The sequence below is a fragment of the Petromyzon marinus genome, chromosome 12 (assembly GCF_048934315.1).
Source record: "Petromyzon marinus isolate PM22_M1 ecotype Great Lakes invasive population chromosome 12, UKy_Petmar_22M1.pri1.0, whole genome shotgun sequence".
NCBI classification, from domain to species: domain Eukaryota; kingdom Metazoa; phylum Chordata; class Hyperoartia; order Petromyzontiformes; family Petromyzontidae; genus Petromyzon; species Petromyzon marinus.
In genome coordinates this window covers 13827043-13851525 of record NC_133678.1, presented here as the reverse complement: position 1 = coordinate 13851525, position 24483 = coordinate 13827043, and the positions used below count along the sequence as shown (strand labels likewise).

Sequence of the window (24483 nt, the reverse complement as noted above, 5' to 3'; positions counted from 1 at the left end):
CGATGCATTTTTGCACATCTATGTGATGGATAAGGGGGACTCCGTGCAGCTTCTCACGAATCAAGGTCGAAATTTCTCGTCCAAGCTGCTGCGCAAAGTGTGCGACGTGCCGGGCACAAAAAAAAGATGAGAACGTCGCAAAACCATCCCCAAATGGATGGTGTGGTGGAACGCTTACACAGAACCCTGACATCGATGCTCTGTCAGGCAGTTAATGAGGCACAGACAGATTGGGATTTGCACATTCTGGGAGTCTTGGCAGCGTACAGGATGGCTACCCATGCTTCTACAAGATTTTCCCCATTTTTACCCATGTATGGGCGGGAAAATGAACCCCTCATTGATGCACAATTGGGTATGGCCTCGGGGAGGAAGAGAGCAGCCATGCCCATTCCCTGACAGGTCATTCTGCATTGTGTCTCTGAAGTTCGCGAAGCGGCCAGAGAAAACACTGCCAAGATGCAAATTTCTAACGGCATGAGCACGTGTTTCCATGGGCAGTCGGGGACAGGGCCTAGTTTTACTGCCCTCAGCTGTTGCTGGGTACGTCTCACAAGTTACATCAGCCATGGTAAGGTCCCGTCGAGGTGGAGGAAGAGAGGAGGCTTCAGTGTGTGAGAATTCAGGTGGGATGCCGCCGTTGGTTCGTTCACCCATCGCGCCTGAAACCATATGTTTAGCCCTCTGTTGACAGCTCACCCCCAAGCCCTTTTGCGCCGATGTCTGGTGTGTTCAATGAGCCGGGGCAATCGGCCAAGGAATTTGTGCCTCAGGAAAAATGTGTTGTTCCGCCCAGAGTTTCCAAGTCCCTGAAGCCCGGGGAACCTCAAGAAGCCCCCACGTGTGATGGACCGCTGGCTGGAGCCCGGTCAAATTCTTCAGAAGAGTCCAGGGATGAGCCTATCCAATCAAGGCTTTTGTGCAAGCCCCCATTGCCTTTAGAGGCACAGAAATCTACCCAGGGCGATGGACCGGCGTCAAGGACCCGGTCAACGTGTTTACGATTCCTCTTAGCAGATCTCCCATGGTCATGGAGGGTTGATTTTTTAACATGAACTCCCCCCCCCCTCCCCGGTCCATTAAAAAAGTTGTCTTCCACGAAACCGGTCCCTGGTGCCAAAAAGAGACCGCTGGGCTAGAGGATTCGAGAAAGGGGGCATTGCCGGGGGCAGAGTGAGGGCCACGCCGGGAATAAAAGGATGCGAGACGCAAGGTTTAGGGCTGCCACGGGATCGGGTCGACTGTCTTCACGCTGTTGCTGTCTACGGGCCATCGTTGTCTTCGCGTCACCGCTACTTGCGTGCCATCCCTGGTCCAAGTGATCTGTGCATTATCCCTCTCCAAGTTGAAGTTACCTGCGTGAAGCGGCCTAAATAATAACTAAAGAAATCTCTACAGTTCAAGTTGTCCGAGTCATTACACTTATCATAAACTTCACTAGTATCACATAACGTTATGATCCCTCTATAAATTCTAACCAGCCAAAGGTCTCGTGATGTTATAATCTTCATTCGGTCCCTCGTCATCTCGTGACATCATCACCCTGCCTCCTCACGTCATTACCCCATCCTGGCGTGACATTGATACGCCTCTCAACACTCCTGCATCTTTGAAGCCATCAACCTCTTCACCTCACCCATAACTCGCGTGATGTCATCCCGATGCATTAAAGTCAGGCACACACCTGAAAAAGCGTATTAATATATCGATTACTCTAGTGTGATTCCATATTTTAGTGACATCTTTACGTGTCATAGCAATGCAGATGAACGCCAAAATAATAATCTGAGAATCCTGTAAAAATGTGTATGGTTAATGTGGTATAACTTCCACCAGTCAATTCAACAAACCAGGTACTTTATTTGTTCTCCAAATTGCATTTACACCAAGCCAAAATCGCATCGCCCTGAATCAGCTGTCGTCCTACAATAACACATGATGTTCCATTCCCCACTACTATGACAATGGAAGAAATTTAACTCATGCTGCCTCGGCCTCATCCTAATATTTCAGATTCAATCAATAACTTCTCAAGTGATATAAATGGCACTTTATGATCCAGTATGCATGCTGGTTTTATTGCCACTTTCTTTCGTCAGAAAATACAAAGATAACTACTTAACATCCGGTATTCATGCAAAATGGAGTCAGTCTTTTTGACAGTGGTCACATGAGCAGCGTTTACTATCATAGGTGATGACATGTATAGCAATGTGACCACACAAACTCACTGCATTGAACCACATGCCCAGTCCAATCTTAAAACTAAATACCCATAGCAAGATACTATAATTCTAAGGTTAGTTGTAGCATTGATGTAAAGAGCATATAGCTTTACTCCTGTGGCTGCCTGAATGCAGCAATTGTGGCATTGGCTCCGCTGTTGACGCGCTGCTCTCCATCGGCGAGCTTTGGGGCTTCACGGTACACGCTCATGACCTGTGGGAGAAACAGAGAATGAGTGGTGTTTAAACGTCAGTACCTACAGACAAACAAATATGGTAGCAATCATACCTGGCCAATACCAGCCTGATTCCTTATGCCAATCCCACCTTTGCATTGTGATCGATCAAAATAAAGTTGTCATCATCACACCTTGCCATCGCTTCTCCTATTGCAGTTAATGCCTAGACCCCCAAGTTTTACGATGATCTTGCACCAACTTCGTTTACAATTTTCCTTTTGATTGCAAACCACTGTAGTCCACTTTCAATGCTTGTCTTGGTAACAAATCATTACTATCAATCTAATTAGGAGATTGTAAGCCAATTGAGATTTACACTGATATTGACAACATTGACAATTATATTGACATTTACAAAGTTATAGCAATAATTACATTGACAATTACATGATTTTTACCCTAATATTTGGAGTAAAACTTCGATTATCTGATTTCTGTGATGACCCAATCTTATGAGTTGTAAGGTATGTCACATTTATAGACTTGGCTAATAAGTCTCAGCTATTGAATAATATTTTAACATAGACCCATATAGCAGATGTGCTCCACGTGGATGCAGTTGTTAATCACATATGCATGTCTCCTGAGATGTCCAAATTGTTTTGCCATTAGCAGTTGCGTGGAAACGTATGTACTCTCCACATCACCGCAAAATGATTGGAACTCTACTGCATTTTGTTAATGGCAATGATATTTCTACAGTATTAAATATTAATAGTGACAGTCTTATGATGTTGATTACTTGGACAGTGGCAACCTAAACACTCACGTTGCTGATCCAGCTGTTGTAGGCTGACACACGGGTGAACACGGTGGGCTTGCGAATCGTGTTGCAGCCCAGAGATGAGACGTAGCTGGAGATTCCCTGCACCACCCAGGCATTGTCCGACCGCTGGCAGTTCAGCGGGCCACCTCCATCACCCTGTGGTGCATAGCAGAGTACAGCAATGCCTCACGTTGACATTGGATCAAGAGGAATTGGATTACCGGAGTGGGTGGCTGTGATAGCAAATACCACCATGCCTCTCAGCAACTTGTGTGTCTTTGCTAGCATGCGTTTGGCTTTGTAAGAGTGTGGGCATCGAGCTCCTGTTCTAAAGTTTTGAGGTCCTATAGTAGAAGGTGTCTGTATGAGCAAACACTCGTCAAGTGTGCTTGAGAGCCATGGTGCTAAGTCATGGAGAGATATCGCAGAATGCCAAGGCCTGATCCCTCCCGTCCCCGAATTCTACTATACTGCCTTTGGGTTTTCCATGCACGTGGCACGATCTAGGAGGGCCAACTTGACGAGCGACAGTCAACGATTGCCATGTTGGCTACAGTATTAGTTTATCTACCATCTTTTATTCATGACATCGTCTTAATATCTGGATTTTATTTTTAGTAACTCCATTAATGTATGTGAATAAAGCCGTGAAAAGTGGAATCTACTATTGGTTATACAAAAAAACTGCAACAAATTTGTCAATAATGAGGTCTTCAAAAAAACGTATACAGGTAGAGTTATTGAAAAATGTGTGGAGCTTTTTGTTATTCATGCTTATGCACCACTACCAACACAGCATCGCCCAATAACTCGGTTAATAATTATTGATGCGGAGGGTGCATAGTAAATATTTGAAAAATGCAAGTAAAGCAAACAACCGTTATGGCCTTCCTCAAATTGTCCCATTGGAAATTTTACTTAAGGAATTGACGCGGGTTGGCTCGCATTGCACTCCGTACGCACATAGCACGCAGAGCGGGTGCTGCCCCCCGCGCAGATCACGCTGCTCTTCAGGCTGCTCCCCCACCAGCTGGCCTGGCTGCACGTCGCGTAGTCCACCACGGGCAGGCTGGCCTGCTGCAGCTCGCTGGGGAAGGGGCCGCTGGCTGTTCACGCACACAGACAACGTGGAGATGGAGAGCGTTGGTGAAAGCATCGGATTTTGGTGGCGTTAACAGGCGCTCCCCTATCGAACCGTCCATCTCTCTGTACTGAAAAGAGAAAAGCCACATAGCAACACCACCACCCGACTGGCAGACTGCTGCCCACTGTTGACTCTATGCAGAGTTGTGTTAATTTTGTCAACCCCAGAAAGATTAAGGGCCGAGTCAAACTGGAGGGGCAATTCACACGTTGGACTTAAAGCACTCCACATAACTCCCTCTGCTGTTGTATTTAATTGACAGTGAGTGAACGTTACTTACTGGAAAGGGATCCCCAGCCTGTAACGTAGCACGGGTAGTTGTTGGGCAGTATCTGGTTGGCGCTGGGCAGGCAGGCGAGGCGCACCTTGCTGGAAAGAGTCACGGGCGACGCAATCTTGAACATGGCGATGTCGTACCTGTGGGGGATTGAGACAGGGGCAGCCGTGATGTGACGCTCAACTCCGAACATACAACAAGCAATGGGGATTCAGCGCTGTGCACAGGAGAACTCCCACTAACCCGGGTGATGTGGGGGATATATGTCGTGGGGTTATCCATGATTTGACACTCCACTTATTTGTGGGGACAGATTAATGAATAATGGGAAGAATAGGACCACGGGTAATAAGACGTATTGTGGACAATACAGCTTCTGCAGATAATGGAGCCATGGGTAATAGGGTCAAATGCATGAGGTCTACAGTATATTTTAGTTATTGTATTATCATAAGCATTGTATGAGATGAAGAAATAGCATTGTGTCTCATCTGTCTGTATCTATTAAAACACAGAATGGGCATGGGCTGGAAGCAGTGCGTAAGCACAAATCAAGACATCTCATCGTCTTGTCATTAACACTGCCATATAACACTAAATGTTACTTCTGAAAAATAATTCATCATTGACTGACATTCCAATTATACTTTGTTTTGCTTTAAGGCAGTTTAAGTGATGAGCTTCGAGAATGGGAAAATAAATGTCTGTCTCTTTGCGTCTTTGTAGAATGTCTCTGTACATGTTTGTATATATGGATATGTATCTGTCTATTTCAACTCGGAATGTCACAGTGTCACGGAAACATGGCGCCCGTGTGCAGTCTCACCCATTGGCCGGGATGCTGGGATTCCAGGAGCTATGCCAGGCGATCAGGCTCAATGCAGGTGTGACTTGCCCCGACTCGGTTGTGGACACACTGTGCTTTCCCAGCACCACCCTGTAGCTGTAGCCACTCCTGCACATTGTGGTGGATGTGGGGAGATAACAGAGAGACGGGCGGTCGTAATCACTTACACCTGTAAACATTGCAGTGAGGAATTAATAAACAGTAATGATGCGAGTTACTGCATGGTATTTTCAATGCCACATTGCGGCATCGTGTAAAGGTAATTGATAGAGGCCGCCTCCTTGCTCCCAGGATACACTGCTCCAACTTTGGTGGCCACAATGTGGTACAGGAAAATACTGTACAACACCTGGGCCCCGGTGCAGTTGCACCGCCTGCACACATGATAGCGACGCCACTGGTGCCGTGACTCACGTGTAGCAGCTCGCAGAGGAAAGCACCCATTGACTATCAATGAGGGTTCCTCCACAGTAGTTGACCCATCTTCCTCCAGAGTACCTCTGCACGAGCGCCTGCAATGCACACCCAGAAAAGTGGTGGTAGTTACGGTTATTTGTCCAATTTCTATATCTTACAATACAGTACTAACTCAGCCCTTTCGTCAATACACTCACCGTTTGACCAGGCCTCACAATGCTAGTCATAGCTGGTTGTGAACGGATAGAATTCGGAACTGGTATGGATTTCACTCCCACTAATATTAGCAGTCGCTGGGAATGTAAACCATGTAGCATGGTTCGTCGTGCGGTGCATAAACCACTGCGCTACCACTCTCCCATTATAGTCACATATTCAATGACATTGAGAATAGTGGAAGATCTGAACATTTCATGTTGCACACATGCAGCCGTTGTGTCAGTGCACTGCTGAATGATGTCCTCCACGTGGCATTTAGAACAATGGATACTGCTGCACTGTGATCGACTGGCAATGCAGTGTGTGGCTGTGATGGCTGTTATTCAGCCTCTGCCGTTACCTGCCAAGGCCAGGAGTTGGCGCGAGCCTCCACGCCGTTCACCACGCGGATCTGGGAATACGCTGCGATCCCACAACTCTGAGCAGACACCTCAGCTGTGAGAAACAAAAGGAGACGCGAAACAAAAACAAATATCCCCCGTATAGCTTTAACGAACTGTTAGGGCAAGTGCAGTTAATGAGCACCTATGAAGGCCGGTTGCGGCACACGAAAGGGTGGGTAGATAGTAACATGCCCAGCCGCATTTGTTTTTCGAGTGGGGATGTTCACACATCGTAGCAGGTACTCATTTGAAGTTGAGTCGACCTAGGCGAGGCCCAAGACCGACTCAGATAATCGTCACTGGTGTTGGTCGTGAGCGGTCGTTGAACTCGGGTGGCCGGGTTCGTAGCACAGGACGCTAACCGCTAAACTACCTCTCCCATGGGAATACATACCATAGTACACACACAATGATAGTGATGTGTTTTTTGGGTTGTACCTTATGCATGTTGTGTCATGTTTTAATCCATGTACTAGCAAACTCTTCTATAACTAAGTCCAGTTCCTGAAGAAGCTAGAGTGATCACTCCACTAAAACAAATGTGTGCATGGCAATCACTCACCTCCAACCAGCAGAGCAGCGCAGACGAGAAAGGCGAGCATGGCTGATCGAAGAACTGGAGTTGATTGAAGACTTGGAGCTTCTTGTGCACGAGTCTTTCCTTTCCACTACCGTGTCTCACTGCTGGGCCGTCTTGGTTTTTATACAGAATCTGCTGTCCACATGAACCCTCAGATTGCAATCAGAATACTTCCCTATCTGAAAAACTGCCCACATCGAGCTGGCATGCAAATTACAAATTCATATTTTTGTTTCTCTTGGCCAGCAGGAAGTGATACAGTGTTAATCTTGCTGATGATACCAAACCAACTTTAAAGACAGATTTTTGTATCGGTTAGGTTATAATGGAATATGTGAAGCTGACCGATGGTTGACAGATCTGGTCACTCCCAAAAATGAGCTCCTCAGGCAGGCAAGGCTGCGTTGGCTGGATTATGGAGCCCACATGCCCATCAACTGCATGCCCAAGCAGCTTCTGCTTGGCCGGATAGAGGAGGCTAAAAGAGCACGGCACGGGTAGAAACATTATGGACTAATACTGTATAGGAGGATGTGGAGCTGATCAGACGAGCTGATGACTGTGGACGAGGCTCGGGAAGGACATAACTAGAGAGTTGGAGGCAGTCGCCCTCCAACAACAATGGAGGTCAGAGGAGCGTTGCCCAAAACAACGAGTGGAGCGCCAGGTGGACAGTGATGCGGCATTGTGAGCATTTGTATTTTGCTGCTCTGCGTGTTGAGTGTGTTACATTATTATACAAAAACATACACACACAAAACATACACGGTAAATAAATCGTTCTCATAGTCGATGCATTCACACCTTCCAACCGATGTAACACTCTGCGGCCATTACTTTTCAACATGGACATGATAATATTAGCAGCGTCAAACCGCATAATGTATTGTCGAAACATCACCCCCGTGTTTTGTAGAACAGACCTAAGTTTTTAAACCGTGTGTAAACGAAACACGCATTCGACTAACACGCGTTGGGCAAGGTTTTCCTCTATTTAGTATTTTTCCCCGGGCTTGCTAAGCTACGTGTTGGAAAAGTTCCATATGTATACCAGAAGTGGTATCATTCTTGAAAAACTACCATCAATCTTAAGAAATTCACAGTCGCTATCAGATCGTGGCAAAACTCAAAATCCTGGTTGATGGCTGACTGAACTCATTTTCTCCTATCTGGTTGATAAAATGAGTACCACTAGACTGGTAGATTCATAATGTGACTGGTGAGGGGGATTTACAGGACCGTGTGGAGAAGCGTTCACCAATTGAGGTCAACATTGCCAGACACTTGTTTAAGCAGGGAGACACTTCGGCTTGGCATCCAGAGGTCGGTGACCCAGGGATAGACCTAAAACCTAATGCCAGATGGTGGTGATGATGATAATAAAAATGTTAAATTGGAATTTGACGGTTATGTGTAGAGTCAGCTGTGTGACATTTTTGTGATCTAGCAGAAGGTAGCAAGCAATTTTGAGCTGCGGTGGCATTAACGGGATTGACCGTAATCATCTCTTGCGTGGCGTAGTCATAAATGGCCAAATTATAGGGAGACAAAAGTGGCCAGGTGTGTACGCGTTTCTATCCATACCCCACTCTCGTGTGCCGTCCTGGCCTCAGCAAGTACTCAATGACAGTACTTTTCAAAGTCTCTCCGGAAATATTACAAGGGAGTTACTTTGTCTATACATAGGAATGTTTGATATGAACCAGCTAATTTCTGCACTCGAGCAGGTATTGATGTGATAGAGTTTTATAAAAGTCATCACCCATCATGACTTTCAAAAATGTTTCCCCATTGTCCTCAGGCAAACTTGGTTCATTTGAGGCCACATCCTCTAACCCCTCACTGGAACTCATAATAACCTCTTTGTCCTAGTCTACAATATTCAATTTCCTTTGTTAACATTTGCTTCCTTGACTCTAACCTATTTCACACAACGGTAGTAGTCTGACCAGTTTAATGATCAGCATCAGAATCTCTATTTATCCTGGAGAAATCCGATTATCTATGAAGCTCTTTTTCATAAATTTGCAGTATATGTGGGTCAGAAAGTTACAACAACAAACAATACAAACAAAGATAGGAGTGCAAATCATAAGAAAATTGTATACGTAAAATACATAACGTTTTACGTCAAAGTTGCACAAGTACACCAGTTCCCAAACTTGGACAAGGCAGCAAAACAAGAGCTTAATCATTCCCAGAACACACCAAAACAACAGATAGTCCCTCAATAAAATTGCCCATTAAATTGAACTATTGATACATGTGTAAGCATGAAAGTTACAAATCACGTTTTTAATCGCAAACGATGGTTGTATAATGAGAAACATGAAGGATCCATGGGTGGCATTGTAGAAAGAAAGTCGCTGGCCTACTGCATCCATCCTAATTATGCAGTGTTATCCCCTTTTAAGTGTGAGGTTTTTTTCCGAGTACTCCAGCCTCCTCCTATTTGCAAACATTCTCTAAAAGAAATTAGCCAAACAACCCAAGCAGCATCCAACTGAAAGAGCGTTGAGGCTCACGAATGCTATTCTGGCTAAATTATTTATTACAACGTTGATTTACTGTTAAATATCATACATCGCAAGTGTATTTTTGTATATTTTGTGTTGAAATGGAAAGTTATTGTATTGCCTATTAGTTGAATCGCAGATCGCAAGTTCAAATATTGGTCATACCCCCCCCCCCACCCCAATGATTACAAACTGATTGCACACCAAATGCGATGTTTAAAAAACAATACAAACTAGATACAATTTTGATTGAGTCTTTGCTCTTGTTTGGTCTCTTCATCTGCGATATTATCAATTTCTCTGAAAATAAAATATTAAATGTCCTATGTTGCCGAATTGTGAGTGCATTGATAATATATCTAGGTAAGATGTTCAACTTTGATGCAAAACATCAAATTCCTGTTCAGTTATTCTCAATTTCATCTGTCGTTCTTGTAATAACAAAATGTATACCAATAGAACTTACATAATGACAGATTGTAATACAATTGATCAATAATTCTGGCAAATACAGAGGTTTCAAAATGTGTTACCGCTTAAAAGATACCAACAATGTTTCACGTTCACATTTTCTACCAACTGACACCCAGTGCAAAGGACTGAGATGATCCATGGTTTACAACTTCTGCAGCATCTTGAAAACATTGTAGCCACTCCCATTGTTATTTTATTTGTTTTAAAGACCAGGAGTAGGCTCAGCCCATCATCCTTTCTGGGTTTATTAAATTTGCAACACTTTGTGTACAGTCATCAGTTGATGTACTCAGGAGAGTCTGGCTCCCCACGGCATCAATCCGGGATCGGGACTGCCAAAGAAGAGCACTGCCCAACTGTTTATAACTTGATTTAGATTTTATTTTTATTTTTTTCCCTGCATACATTTCTGCAGGCCGCTATTACACATTTATTATGAATGTAGTCTGTTCGAGATTCTTGTTAAATGTCACATGGTGTTTGGTGCCTTGTTTTAATATGTGAAGAGCTGACCGTTTCTCCACTTCCTACCCCTTTACATCTTCCGGCATCTGGCCAAGCGAAAATACGTCATCCAAGTGAATGCATGCAAATTACTTGGAAAACATAGATGGGACATTATAAACAAGATAGGGCAGCCTGCAACCTGAGCGTGTGCAACACAAGCAGAGCAGATAGTGGTATCTGTAGTGAAGTCGCAAATCAGGTGACCCAGAAACAGTGGTTCCGTCTGTGCAGATTTGCATGTGTGTGGAAATGTCCCTTTTTGAAATGTTTAGTACTAAGCATTGGCATGGAAACCCAAGACATTTTAGAGGTAAGGACATGTGTGGTTTAATTTATGGCTACATTGGAAAAAATTACATTTGGTGGAATTAATATGTAATTACAGCCCTTCGTCAATCGAGTGAAGGCTTCCCTGTGAAGAATCAGTCGTAGTGAGATTATATTCGCTACTGTTAGTCAGTGCACTTTGGAGAAGCTGAGGGGTCCAAGACTGGTTCACACTGCACTCTCCGCTGATGTTAGCAGTGGCTGAGAATCAAACTCAGTTCCACTGGGTCCATCGTGCAATGCGCTAACCACTGCTAACATTCTAACTGTGAGCGCGGTCCTCTGTCCACCGTGCTTTTATCGAATTGAAACGCACACAATAGCATTTTTAGTGAGTGACGCATTACACTGGTACTCAGATCATAGGTGCAAATTAGAAAAACAGTGATCTTTTGCTTTCTGTTCTCTGGAGATGTAAGCATATGTAAAGCTAGCAGTAACATTGTGGAACTTTTTTTGCAGTACTGTATAAGAAGGATGTACACATTCTAGATCCAGATCTTTGTCGTTCTGATGCTGGAGCGCCAGATATATGTCAAGCTGTTGAATATATGTCAAGTGAGGCCACCTTAAAGTAATTGTTCTGTCCATTATGTGCACTCTCTGGCACTAAATGACAGAATGCACAGGGGTGGAATTGATAGCCTAGTGCGGAGACTTGGCCACATAACCAGTGAGAGGCAGGGCCAGTTATTTCATGAGATGCAGTCTCCATGCTGAGCTCCGTATTGTTATGATAATCCATCAGATTTGCAGCCCTTGAGAAACCATTCTTGTGAGTAAGCAATATTGTTTTTGGTGTAGACTACACGAGTGTATTGTTAATGCAACTTAATGAGTTTAAAGAAGTAGTGAACACTGCATGTATTCAATGTGCTCCGATATGAGACCTATTCAGGTGTAAGCCCAACCAATTCATTTGGTTTCAGACTGAGAGATACTGTGAGTCACTCTTGAAAATAGGCGCCCTGAATAATTCTTGAAGATACATCCAACGCTGCCTGGGGCAAGGATGATGAAGTGTACCGTGTGGTAAGCCCGTGTTGCCATGCTTCGTCGGTGATCTTTCAGTCTGTACTGTTTATGTAACGCAGGGATGAAGTATGGCTAGCCTCTACTTAGGCATTTACCACTACTTGATGTCGCAGCATAGTGGCTGTGCATGTAACGTGGGAGTTAAATGTTCAATTAGCTAACGACTTTATGTTTCGATGTAACAGTTTTGCCCTGAGATAGGTCCGTCTCCACCCCGTTGGGAAGACGGCCACGCTCATTAAAAGTATCAAGTTCAAAAGATCAGCCAGAGTTCTGACTATGCTTATGAGCCAGGGTCTAAAGTAATCCCCTACCAACCGCGATGGCTAGGTTCTTTAAAGCCCTCGCGGTTGGTAAAGTACAGGGGCCTGTGGGAAATAGAGACTTAGGGGAACCATAGCCGCTGTCAGACTCACCATAGCTTAACTAAGCTGCCTGTTTATTCACTAAACACCGAATAAAATACAGTACATTACACAATATCACAATAAAAAGATTAGATTAACTTTACATACCTTTAATATTAACGGTTTAGATGATGATGACAATGAGTTGATGTGGGGAGGTTGGTTAGAAGAAGAACTAAGGGGGGGGGGGCTCAGCCCCCCTCTGGGCCACGGACGCAACACTCTCACCATCACCACTCGCTGGACGCTTCAGCTCCATGATTACGGGCAAAATTAATGTGTACTCTACAGTATGTTCGACAAAAAAGACGGGCAGCACATCAAATTGTATTAATTTGGCGGTCAAAATAATTTAAATTCTACTTTGGGTGCAAATAAAAGTGTGTGCATTGAAGAGCTTGTTTTTTTCCTAAATAATTTACAGCTCAAGAACCAAGGCAGTGAACCACGCCCTCGCTGTTGTGACTCCACACCTCAGCGTTGCCAACTCCTTAACATGAGTACGTCGACAAACTAACCTGAAAAGTTCAAAGCTGCAAATGACGAGAAACTCTACACCACAGAAACAGTAATGCCGGCTGGAAATAACGAGTTCAACTCTGACAATCATCATCTCCTGCAGGAGTTCACCTCTGAGTCATCGCTCGGTGATGCTGGATGTGATTACCAGCGAAAACGTCGAATCTTATTGTCAGATGTTGTGCGTTGCTCTTCAGCATTCCGGTGTGTTGTGTTGCGATCAAAACGTCGTGATTTGTTTAATTTGATCTCTACCCGCGTGACTTTACCGAAAGAACCAAAGAGTCAGGATTCCTGCAGTCACGAAAGCTTCAAATTGAAATTCACTCCGGTGTCCTTAAGCAATCAACATCTGTGTTTGTAATCAACGCGATATGACCAAAACTAAATCAATATTAACGAATACATTGTTTTTTTTGTGTCTTGAAATAACTTCCGCGTGGCAATTTAGCCACAGCCGTTTATCTGTGTCGCCCTCTGTCGGGCGACATTCTAACAGGAGGCAATAAGACTGAAGCTTGCGCCGCGTTTTAACAGCCGTTGCCCACGGTTCCCACTCGTCAGGCTGCCGTTGTGAGACTCAGATATTGATAGTGAACCCCGAGAATATTAAAGAAAATAAGAAAAAATAAGAAAAAAACTACGACGTTTAGATCACAACTCAAGCGATCGTCATCAGGAGGTAAAAAGAGAGGAAAGAGGAGAATATTATGACATGCAAAACGTGTATTGAGATTGCTGGAAGGCATGTGGAGGCTTTGAAGCAAAGTGGTACAGTACTGTGGTGCGCCATCTCGCCACAGTGATCGAGGTAGTTAACATCTCGCCACAGTGGCGAGATGTTAACTACCTCGCCCGGTATACAGGAGGTCTTGGGTTCGATATAGACCCTGACGCTTGTATATTTGGAGTTTGCATGCTCTCCCCGTGGTCGCGTGGATTTATTTCCATGGGGTTAAAGTATTTGGCTGTTATAGCTTTCCACATAAGCAACTTCGCTGAGGTATCATTTGTGGCCAGTTCACTTGTGAAAAATAGATATATAGCTCAGTGTGCTTTACATGGTAAAATAAAATAAAGTTCATAGTTAACATTAGTCATTATCTCATATAGTAACACAGTTACTGCTTGTGCTATGCAAGCAAAGGTGCCACAATATTTTATTTGAGGGGTCTGTGATATTTCGTAGAAAAATCTGGACAACGTAATATTGTGCAAAAACACCAGGGCGATGCCTCGCTCACTTCGGAATCTGTTAAGAGACAAACACCCTAGTTATTTGTTTATTGACAATATATTGGTTCACATAAACAAGCGTGCCTCCGGCATGTGCTCTTCATCTCACAAATAGTTAAATTTGTCAGTCAGTAGATGTATTGCCAATGACATGACAGCATTCTTCTGTTAATCCAAGAGTCACCATACATATTATGCACAAAGTTGTCATTGTCCATGCATGATTTAAATTATGTATACGTTCTTGTTCTGTTGCTTTTGTTTTATGGTTCTAGAGCAGGGGTGGGGAACGTTCGGCCCGCGGGCCGTATAAGGCCCGCGAAATCATTTTGTCTGGCCCTGCCACGGCAACCGCAGGCAGGACTCGAAATTCAATAAATCTAGGAGCAAACCTGGAAAAGCAGTTGCGAGTAGCAACATCATCAATACCAGCTAACATCACACGCCTCACCAAAGAGAAGCAGTTTCAGCCATCACATTAGGGGTGAGTTAATTTAATGTTCGACCAAATATAACAGTAAAATTCTTGAGTAGATAATTTTGTATGGCCCGCGAATGATGTTATAAATATCCAAATGGCCCTTGGCAGAAAAAAGGGTCCCCACCCCTGTTCTAGACACTGCCAGGCTTGTTCTCTCATGTTCCAGACGTGCCTGTGCTACGTCAGGGGTTTTAAGCCGGCCTTGAAGTGGAGGCTCTTGTCATCTTGCTTTCCAGACGTCCGGCACTTTTCAGGAACGCATCTTCTGCGTTAAGCCAGGACTTATTTTTCGGACTTGTGTACAGTTTGAGTACACAAGTCCGATTTTTTCTTGAATAATACTAACAGTCCTTTTGTCAACCCACTGTCTGACTGACCATGCTTCACCATGCTAGTCAGTGTTATTGGTGCTCAGTGTCGGTTTGAATATCACTCACCAGTGATGTTTGCTATGGCCGGGAATTACACTCAGGTCACGGGGTTCATAGCGCAGTGCGGTAACCACTGCGACTCCGCTCCCCACCAGTATCATGACACTTGCTACCACAGACAAGCCAGCACGGCAAAGTGTGGTTTAAAAAACCCTCAATGACTGCCATGGCGTGGAGAGGCCCTCATCCAGCAGCATATTAACAAAGGGCTGTTAATATATATGCAACCTCCAAATTCATTCCAATAAACGTACATTTCCAAGGTTGCTACAGAGAAATAAAAAAAAACATGCAGAACTCAAATTACTTTATATCAAACGAATCTCTTCACATATGCAAATTGACTAGGAACCTTCATTTCCTCGTGTGATCACAAGGTATTTGTGATATTATCACCGGATTTATCTTCGCTGATGTTCATGCCTATGCGCAAGTTTAATGCTGCATCATCTAGTTCAGGGGTCGGGAACCTATGGCTCGCGAGCCAGATGTGGCTCTTTTGATGATTGCATATGGCTCGCAGATAAAACAAAATATTCTCACTTGTTTTAATCCATCCATCGATTTTTCACTGCGCATGTCCTGTTCAGGGCTGCAGGAGCAATTGTCCATTATTTTAATTGGATGATACTGGCCTACGTTTGCCGTTGCTGGGTAAAACAGGTAAACGCCCCCTTTTGAATCAGTCTGAGACTGCGTCTGCTCGGTCATTAGCTCAAAGCTAACCCTTTGACGAAGAAGATGGCGAAAAGAAAAAAAGACGACGAGTATCGTACATTTCAGGACGAATGGACCGAAGAATTCGCCTTTGTGGAGAGAGCGGGTTCTGCGGTGTGTCTAATTTGCAATGACAAAATTACATCGTTGAAACGGTCGAATGTAAAGCGGCACTTCGGCACGCGCCACGCTACCTTTGCATCAAAATACCATGCGGGAGACAGCAGAAAGAAAGCGTGCCAAGAGCTTCTGAGCAGGGTGCAAGATAGCCAGCAGCAACTCCGCGTATGGACCCGGCAAGGTGACTATAATTCGGCTAGCTTTGCTGGTTCTTTAGCAATAGTGAGGAACGGAAAACCATTCACAGATGGCGAGTATGCTAAAACGTTCATGCTGGATGTAGCCAATGAACTTTTTGATGATCTTCCGAACAAAGACAAGATAATCAAACGGATACAAGACATGCCTCTGTCGGCAAGAACTGTTCATGATCGTACCATCGTGATGGCAAACAAAGTGGAGGAAACGCAAGTGAAGGACATAAATGCAGCGCCGTTCTTTTCTCTGGCTTTGGATGAGTCAACAGACGTGAGCCATTTGTCGCAGTTCAGCGTGATTGCAAGATATGCTGTTGGTGACACACTGCGCGAAGAAAGTCTTGCTGTTCTGCCATTAAAAGGGTCCACAAGAGGTGAGGATTTATTCAAGTCTTTCATGGAGTTTGCTCAAGAAAAAAGTCTACCTATGGATAAACTTCTCTCAGTGTGTACTGATGGTGCTCCGTGTATGGTGGGGAAAAACAAAGGATTTGTGGCGCTTCTCCGTGAACATGAAAATAGACCCATCCTAAGTTTCCATTGCATTATACACCAGGAGGCACTTTGTGCTCAGATGTGTGACAGGCAGTTTGGCGAAGTGATGTCGCTGGTCATTCGTGTGATCAACTTTATTGTTGCCCGAGCCTTAAATGATCGCCAGTTTAAAACACTGCTGGATGAAGTTGTAAATAACTATCCTGGTCTGCTTTTGCACAGCAATGTGCGTTGGTTGTCAAGAGGGAAGGTGCTTAGCCGTTTTGCGGCTTGCCTGAACGAAATCCGGACTTTCCTTGAAATGAAAGGCGTCGGGCATCCTGAGCTAGCCGACACCGAGTGGCTCCTCAAGTTTTACTATCTCGTAGATCTGACTGAACATCTGAACCAGTTCAACGTGAAAATGCAAGGCATTGGAAATACAGTGTTATCCCTTCAACAAGCTGTATTTGCTTTTGAAAACAAGCTGGAGCTTTTCATCACGGATCTTGAAACAGGTCGTTTACTACATTTTGAAAAACTGAGCCAATTTAAAGATGCATGCACAGCAAGTGAGCCCATTCAAAACCTTGATCTCCACCAGTTAGCTGGCTGCACATCCAGTCTCCTACAGTCCTTCAAAGCACGCTTTGGAGAATTTCGTGAGCACACTCGTCTTTTTAAGTTCATCACCCATCCAAACGAGTGTTCACTGAACACAGCCGACCTGAATTACATCCCTGGTGTCTCCGTCAGAGATTTTGAAGCAGAAGTGGCTGACCTGAAGGCCTCAGACATGTGGGTGAATAAGTTCAAGTCACTGAATGAAGATTTGGAAAGAATCACACGACAGAAAGCGGAGTTGGCGAGCAAGCACATGTGGACAGAAATGAAAAAACTCCAACCCGAAGACCAGCTGATTCTCAAAACTTGGAACGTGCTTCCTGTCACATACCACACACTGCAGCGTGTGAGTATTGCTGTATTGACCATGTTTGGATCTACGTATGCATGTGAGCAGTCATTCTCACATCTTAAAAACATCAAGTCCAACCTACGATCACGTTTAACGGATGAAAGCCTCAACGCTTGCATGAAGCTTAACCTCACCAAGTACCAACCCGACTACAAAGTACCAACCCGACTACAAAGACATCAGCAAATCCATGCAGCACCAGAAGTCGCATTAATGGTGAGTGTTATAACAACATTATTTAAAAGAATAAATTCAGAGGCTTATTATACTGACATTTAGTTGAATTCACTTTTAAAATATATTATATGGCTCTCACTGAAATAAATTTCCAAATTTTTTGCTTTCATGGCTCTCTTAGTCAAAAAGGTTCCCGACCCCTGATCTATTTCCTAAACACTGCGTGCTCAAACCTTTTACATGACTGACACCGCATGAGGCCTGCATCCAGTGATAGACATAAAGCTGAAATAAATGTGTAGGATAGATTTGTACTTTAGCCTTTTGGCTATATGTGGTCTAAAACTGGTTAGACAAGGCCATACAGAAGAATATCTCTGGTGTAGGCCCATCAGTTTCAAACAAACTGCATATATTATCAGAGCATGTTTTGCCACAAGTACGTGTGGTTAATACAGCCTTGATACCTTGCAATAGGTGTCTATTTGGTGTTTGAACATCTCAATACCTATTACTGCCAAAAGTTTAAAACCAATTCTTGTTTCATCGCTGAAATAATTATAACTGATTACAAAGCAGGTGATATTGCCTTAATGTAATACAGGAACTTTAATGATAATCCACTTTACCTTCGGAAGCCACACTGAGTCCCAATACTCGTTTTCAGGAGGGTCTTGTTAAAATTGGGGTGTTTGGTCAATTCCCATAGTGGGTGGCTATTTGTGGGAGGAAATGGGAGAACCTTTAGAGAACCATCCACGCCGTTGGACAGCCATTTGGGAAGATCTGTTCAAACGTGGCACAAACCCACAGTATTATCGTCACATTGTGCGGGACGCCTCCTCTTCGTAGTCACCCCCTCCCCCCCCGAGGGCATCACGAACCAGCTTTAGTGTGCAAATAAAATAACGCGAGTGGATAAAGCAGAATGATAGGATACCCCCCTCCCCCCCCCCCCCTGCGTTATGTAACTTTTGACCTACCTCTCCTGGACATTTGTGGAAAAAGCTCCGTAGGTCATTGGATTTCTCCAAGATGCATACAGATTCTGATTCTGCATCATGTAAACTATGAAAATTATGAACGTGCATAGAACCTGCTCGCACGCATATCTGAGATTGACTATTTGTATCGGAAACTACTCAGGCAATGCAAATATTTTCTTTCGTTGCAAGTTCCATGTATAAACCATCAAATCATTGCTTGTGCTGGAGGTATATATATATTTATTTCATCACAAAGGATAATTTGCATGCAGGAAGCATTTTTGTGAGATGCTGGTACAATATGTTCGGGCGTGCATTTTTGTCTGCCTATTTAAGTTATACGATCCTGACATGTCAAACGATTCATGATTGTAGTTTATATTAGTCGTGCCCTGCAGTCGAGAACCGTCTGTCGCAGAGGCTCTGTGATTTGATGTCGACTCGCACTCGAAATGTGGTTGTAGCCATGGAGTCATCTTACCCGTCTGAATAAACTAATCGGATGTGCTCACTTACGGGGAAAACCCAGTGTGGGTATTTGGGCAAGGCTCGTTGTAGCCATCGCATTGTTACTTCCACTTGGCCAGATCGTAGAGAACAGCTGGAAATGTGTATAGGTGCTTTGCATTTGTTTTGGAGACTTTCACCAAACCTATGCTTTTGTATGAAGAGATGGGTTAAGGGAGCTTCTGGGTTGTTGTGACATCCACAGTAAGACAATGAGACTTGCAGAATCTTTGATGGGAATCGACGTTTTGTGCAGATGGTGGGGGGGGGGGGCGAACACCAGAGAAAATTGAGATGAGCACTGATGTTCGACAGAAGTGTGTTTTTATATTATAGCATTGATATTGCAATAAAATGTCTACTTTTCAGTCTGTGACATTGGATATAACAGGAAGAATGTGTTGCTCCACCTATATTATGTATATATGTTCGCTGATGTACTGGTAAATAATCTCGCGTACGTAAATGGCTTTAGTTTATCCACCACATTGTGGAATACAAAAATAATCATGGCCAACACCAGTCACGAATATCTGAACTGGTCCTGGGCCTTCCCTAGGTAGACTCAGCCTCAAATTAGTACGTTGTGCGATGTGTAAAATTTTCACTTGGGAGACAAAGGCGTCCGGGCGTGTGCTGGCGCTGACCTTAATAGATGCTCGCTCACAGCACTTTCCCCAAAAGTGTATTAAGGCTATACGGGGGATCTTGGTCATTGTTCACAGATGGTCCTTGCCTCACACTGCACTCCACGAATATTACCGTCTCTCTGGCAGTTTGTAAAAATAAGCAACCTTTAAATGACATAAACATATCATAAGCCATTTCATAATGTGATAATTGAAATTTAATACTTGTAACTCCATAGTAAGTCCATAACAAGACAAACATTGGCATTGGCTTTTTAAAACTCTATACATATTTTTGTTATTGAATAGGGATTACATTACCACAAATTGACGTGGCTTTAAAGGTGCCCATATTTGTGGTCACAATCTTAAATATCAGTTACATTTATTTTTGTGCAGTTGCAATGCTCTCTTGCAAATGTCATAATTGACAAACTGTGAAGCCACGCACATCTTAAGCAAATACAAAGGAGGGCATGTGCCTGTGTCTAATTCTTCCTACATTATTTGTGCAAACAGATAATGTCCTGCTGCTTCGAATGCAAACGCCGCTGTTTCTTTTGACAAATTATGTATGACCCAAGCCCCAAGTGATGTCACCCGACGCGAGCAGGGTGGGGGAATTGGTGGGCCGACGCCACCCGAGGTCTTGCCGGTGCCACACGAAGTCTAGCCGGCGCCACCTGAGGTCTTTCCGGCGCCACCCGAGGTCTTGCCGGCGCGGCGAGTGTTGGTCCAGAGCAGCCCCCTGACCCTGTCAGGCCCTCGTGTTTCATCATTGCTCGCAATTCCTTCGTGGGCGCATTGCGCGGCCCTCTACCACTCCGCCCGGCCTGGTTGTTGTCTCAACCGGCCTGCCCCTGGCAGGTCTCCATCTCGTCCTCAGGTTCCTCATCCCCTGTATAGAACAGTCCTTCCCCCAAGTGAGGCCCTCCTGGGGTGGGGTACCTGCCCCCTACTCTAAGTGCACACGCGTGTGCGCCACAGGTTCGTCATCGCACACCTCAGCTGGGCAACCACTCTGCACCTGACGACCTCACACAGGGGTTAATATTCGACACCCCGCTTCGTTGAGCCTGAGACGCCCATGCGATCACCAGTTTATATATGAGTGTGTCTCTACGTAGGTGGAGGATATCTCTAAATGTATATGGGTGTATCCGTGCGTATGTCGCCTCAAGGTGCACCCTTGAGGCGCCTCAAGGCACAAGCGTCAAAGTACCGTCACTGCCCCTTAGTGGTGAGCGACCGCTGGGGTCGCTCTGCACATCGTGCTTCAAATAAATGTTAACACTTAAATGGGACTATAGTTATTAATGTAAAAAGAACGGATAATACACTGTAACATGATAACAAATGAATGTTAATACATTAAATAAGTCAAAGAGTCTCCACTTGTTCTCCATCATTGTCAACACATGCCTAGAATCTTCTCCAGGCATTTGTTGACAACATGAAGACTGCCCCTGGCCAACACACAACCCCTAATCCCCCGTTCACCCGAGGTCACGCGGCTTTCGCAGGGCCCAGGGAGATGGTTCATCGGCGTGAACACCCTGTGCACGTCTTGCTGGCGGCAGGGAATATTTTCTAAACTGAGGGACGACCCGTTCTGGTCATGCTCTCTCATAGAGTTAGTTATCTTCCCTAACAACAGCACCCACTCGCGTGCACACACACACAAAAACGCACCATCAACAATATAAAGACCGAGACGATATGGATTGTATAACATTTTTTCTCTCATCCTCCGGTTTGGCTGTGCTTAGAGAGGTTTTCTGGTGTGCCTCGACGTCGTTGTGCATGGCGACGGTGGCACTCGCGCCAAGGAGGAGTGTTCCAGTGTGAAATTGATGGCTCTATATATTACAGAGGAGAATAGTATATGATGCAAAACGTGTATTGAGATTTCTTTCGAGGCATGTAGAGGCTTTGAAACAAAGTGGTAAAGTACTGTGGCACCCACACAGTAGCACAGTGTGTAGAGGGTACTTCTTCTTTATTACTCACACTGGGCACAACACAGGCCAACACTTATTCTTCCTTACACTGAGTACAACACTAGATATTAACGTCTCTACTGGCTACACACAGCCGATCACTTGGCGTGGTCCCATCACGCTCACTCGGCTATGCCGCTGGCTAGCAGCGTGATGATGACGGCGATGGAAACCACGCAGGAGATCTTCTACGTGGTCAGACGATGGAGAGATGACGACGAGCAGCAACACAGCCAGGAGCCAGACCCCACACGAGCCCAACGCCCCGGGTCCGGGAAAACACTTGATGATCTGTACTAATGGACTCTAGAATTAATTTGCCGTACTGATATCTTCTGGCCACTTTTTATCAGATCACGGGTGTAAGATTCTCATATATCTACATGGTCCACCAACATTTGACTATAGAATGCCGGATCACAGGCATGTGCCACTGCGTCCAGCTTAAAAGGCAAACAAAAGGGTAAGACAGGTCCAGGTATATCCCCAACACAACATTTAGGCTGATGAATGAATCTTCTATGTTGTCATAGACATAACACTTTATCATAAAATGTTGAAATTATTAAAATTAACAAAAAAAGATCATGAATCTTGATTTGAAGCTTTCGTGACATCAGGAATCCATACTCTTTGGTCACGTAGGTAGAAAAAGAAAAAAAACATCACGACGTTTTGATCGCAACACAAGCGATCGTCTGCAGGCGGAAAAAATAATCCAGCAGTAGAAATGCTGAACTAGGACGAACACAGCCAGAGTGCTTCTACAACAAGGGGTTATATATGTTGGCCAAGGGCAAGCAGGCGGGGTCCGAGCTGGGAAGGAGTCCAATCCTCGCACGCAAGCACATCAGTTGTGTTAATACGGGAGATTAGGGAGAGAGAGATTATGGAGAGAAATTAGCATGTCAAAGTAAATGAGCTTCCGTCGCCGCATAAGAGTACCGTCGCCGCATATGCGCAGAGTAGCAGTGTTAATGCGAGATTAGCACTATGTTGATGGGAGAGATTAGGCAGAGGGATTAAGGAGATTAGCAAGTTAATGTCACGTCTATGTGTAACACAAGCTGCGGCGCTGCTAACTGCGCTGTGAGAGGTAAGCGTGTCAACGCAAGAGAACCACCGCAACGGTGGTCGCGCCAGTGAGACACACCCCATGACACAGCCAGAACCATCGATACATCGAAGCTAAGGGAGCAGAGGTGGCCATGTTAGTAAGACCTCAGCCCGCTAATGCAGAGGCAACCAAAAGGGCAATGCAACTCATAGAGTCGGAGATAACAGCCAAACGGCAAGAAGGATGGAAGCACCAAAGCAAGTTAAGACTTTACTTGGTTAATAACGTCCTTCTAATGATTGTTCAGCTTATACCCATCTTCTCACTTAGCATTAATCGATAAAATATCCACATATGCTTGGAACCTTGTAGATCACATGACTGTTTCTTCTGCCGCGACAATGTCAACCAAATGTAAAGTTAACCTGACTGCTAAATTCAACATCCTGTCAAAAAAGAAGCCAGATCCACACGTGAAAAAGTTAGATGTTAACAAGATTGTTATCAATAAGAGTAACAGTCCAATTTCTGATTGCCTAAAATCGGTACTCGCTAGAGGGCTGACTTTTTCAGTCACTCCCAAACACATCCCAGTGGATGATATCATTGCCCAGGATGACGTAGCCCTCAAAGGTTAGGGACACATCCCGGCAGACGTGGCAAGATCTGAAATCGCCACCATCCTCAAAAACGCTAAGAAACCCATTAGAAACATCGGCAGAGATGAGCGCTCTGCACTTGCTCAATTGAAAAAGATAGATGACATTGTCTTCCTCTCAGCCGACAAGGGCAATGCCATGGTCATTATGGATAAAACCACGTACACCAACAAAATCCAGGACCTTCTTAATGATGTCAGTTATGCCAAAATCAACAAAGATCCTACCAAATGACTGGCTACAAAAACAACAATATCATCACTAATTCGACTCCACTCCGTCCTATAGTATCCACCATCAACTCACCTACCTACAAACTGGGCCGATTTCTGTCTGAGACCCTGCTTCCATTCACGGCAGCAGTACTCACCTCAGCTCACTGGGTTTCTCTAATCAAGGACATTTCACTGTTTCTAGATGATTTGCTTGTCAGTTTCTACGTAATCTCTCTGTTTATCAAGGTACCTGTACCTAACACAATAGCAATCATTGAAAACTTGGTCCAACAGGGACTGACTCCTGATGTACCAACTTTGGTGAGGCACTGCCTTACCAACACTTACTTCACCTGGAATGGTACATTCTACAAACAAAATGAAGGTATCCCTATGGGTTCTCCCTTATCACCAGTGGTAGCGAATGTTTTCACGCAGATATTTGAAACAGATGACATCCTGACATCTACCCTACGTCCTTCCCTGTGGAAGAGATACGTAGATGACCCTTAAGTCATCTGGCCACATGGCCAACCAGCACTGTACCAATTTTTCAACCACATCAATTCCATACACCCTTCCATCAAATTAACAATAGAAGTAGAAAATGATGGCATGCTACCATTCCTGGATGTTTTGGTCGAGAAGAAGCCTGATGGCTCGTTGGGACATTCCGTCTACTGGAAAGCCACCCACATGGATTCCAATCTAAAGCCTGATTCCCACCACCATCTGGCCC

At 44.6% G+C, this 24483-nt stretch overlaps 1 protein-coding gene across 3 annotated transcripts in view; it reads right to left on the bottom strand.

Annotated features, from left to right (window-relative positions):
• Positions 1–1840: 1840 nt before the first annotated feature.
• Positions 1841–24483, bottom strand: part of LOC142924346 (chymotrypsin-like elastase family member 2A) — a 43746-nt gene continuing 21103 nt past the window's right edge. The window contains exons 2-9 of one of the 3 annotated variants that reach the window (XM_076066656.1): positions 7080–7229; positions 6475–6569; positions 5913–6010; positions 5478–5606; positions 4655–4791; positions 4194–4336; positions 3234–3386; positions 1841–2439 (exon numbers count right to left, since the gene is read on the bottom strand). In XM_076066656.1, coding sequence (XP_075922771.1) covers positions 2335–2439; positions 3234–3386; positions 4194–4336; positions 4655–4791; positions 5478–5606; positions 5913–6010; positions 6475–6569; positions 7080–7119 — 900 coding nt within the window. In that variant the 5' untranslated portion in view covers positions 7120–7229 and the 3' untranslated portion in view covers positions 1841–2334. Of the gene's footprint in view, positions 2440–3233; positions 3387–4193; positions 4337–4654; positions 4792–5477; positions 5607–5912; positions 6011–6474; positions 6570–7079; positions 7233–24483 lie in introns of all 3 variants that reach the window. The other 2 variants (XM_076066657.1, XM_076066655.1) reach the window with 2 other exon arrangements.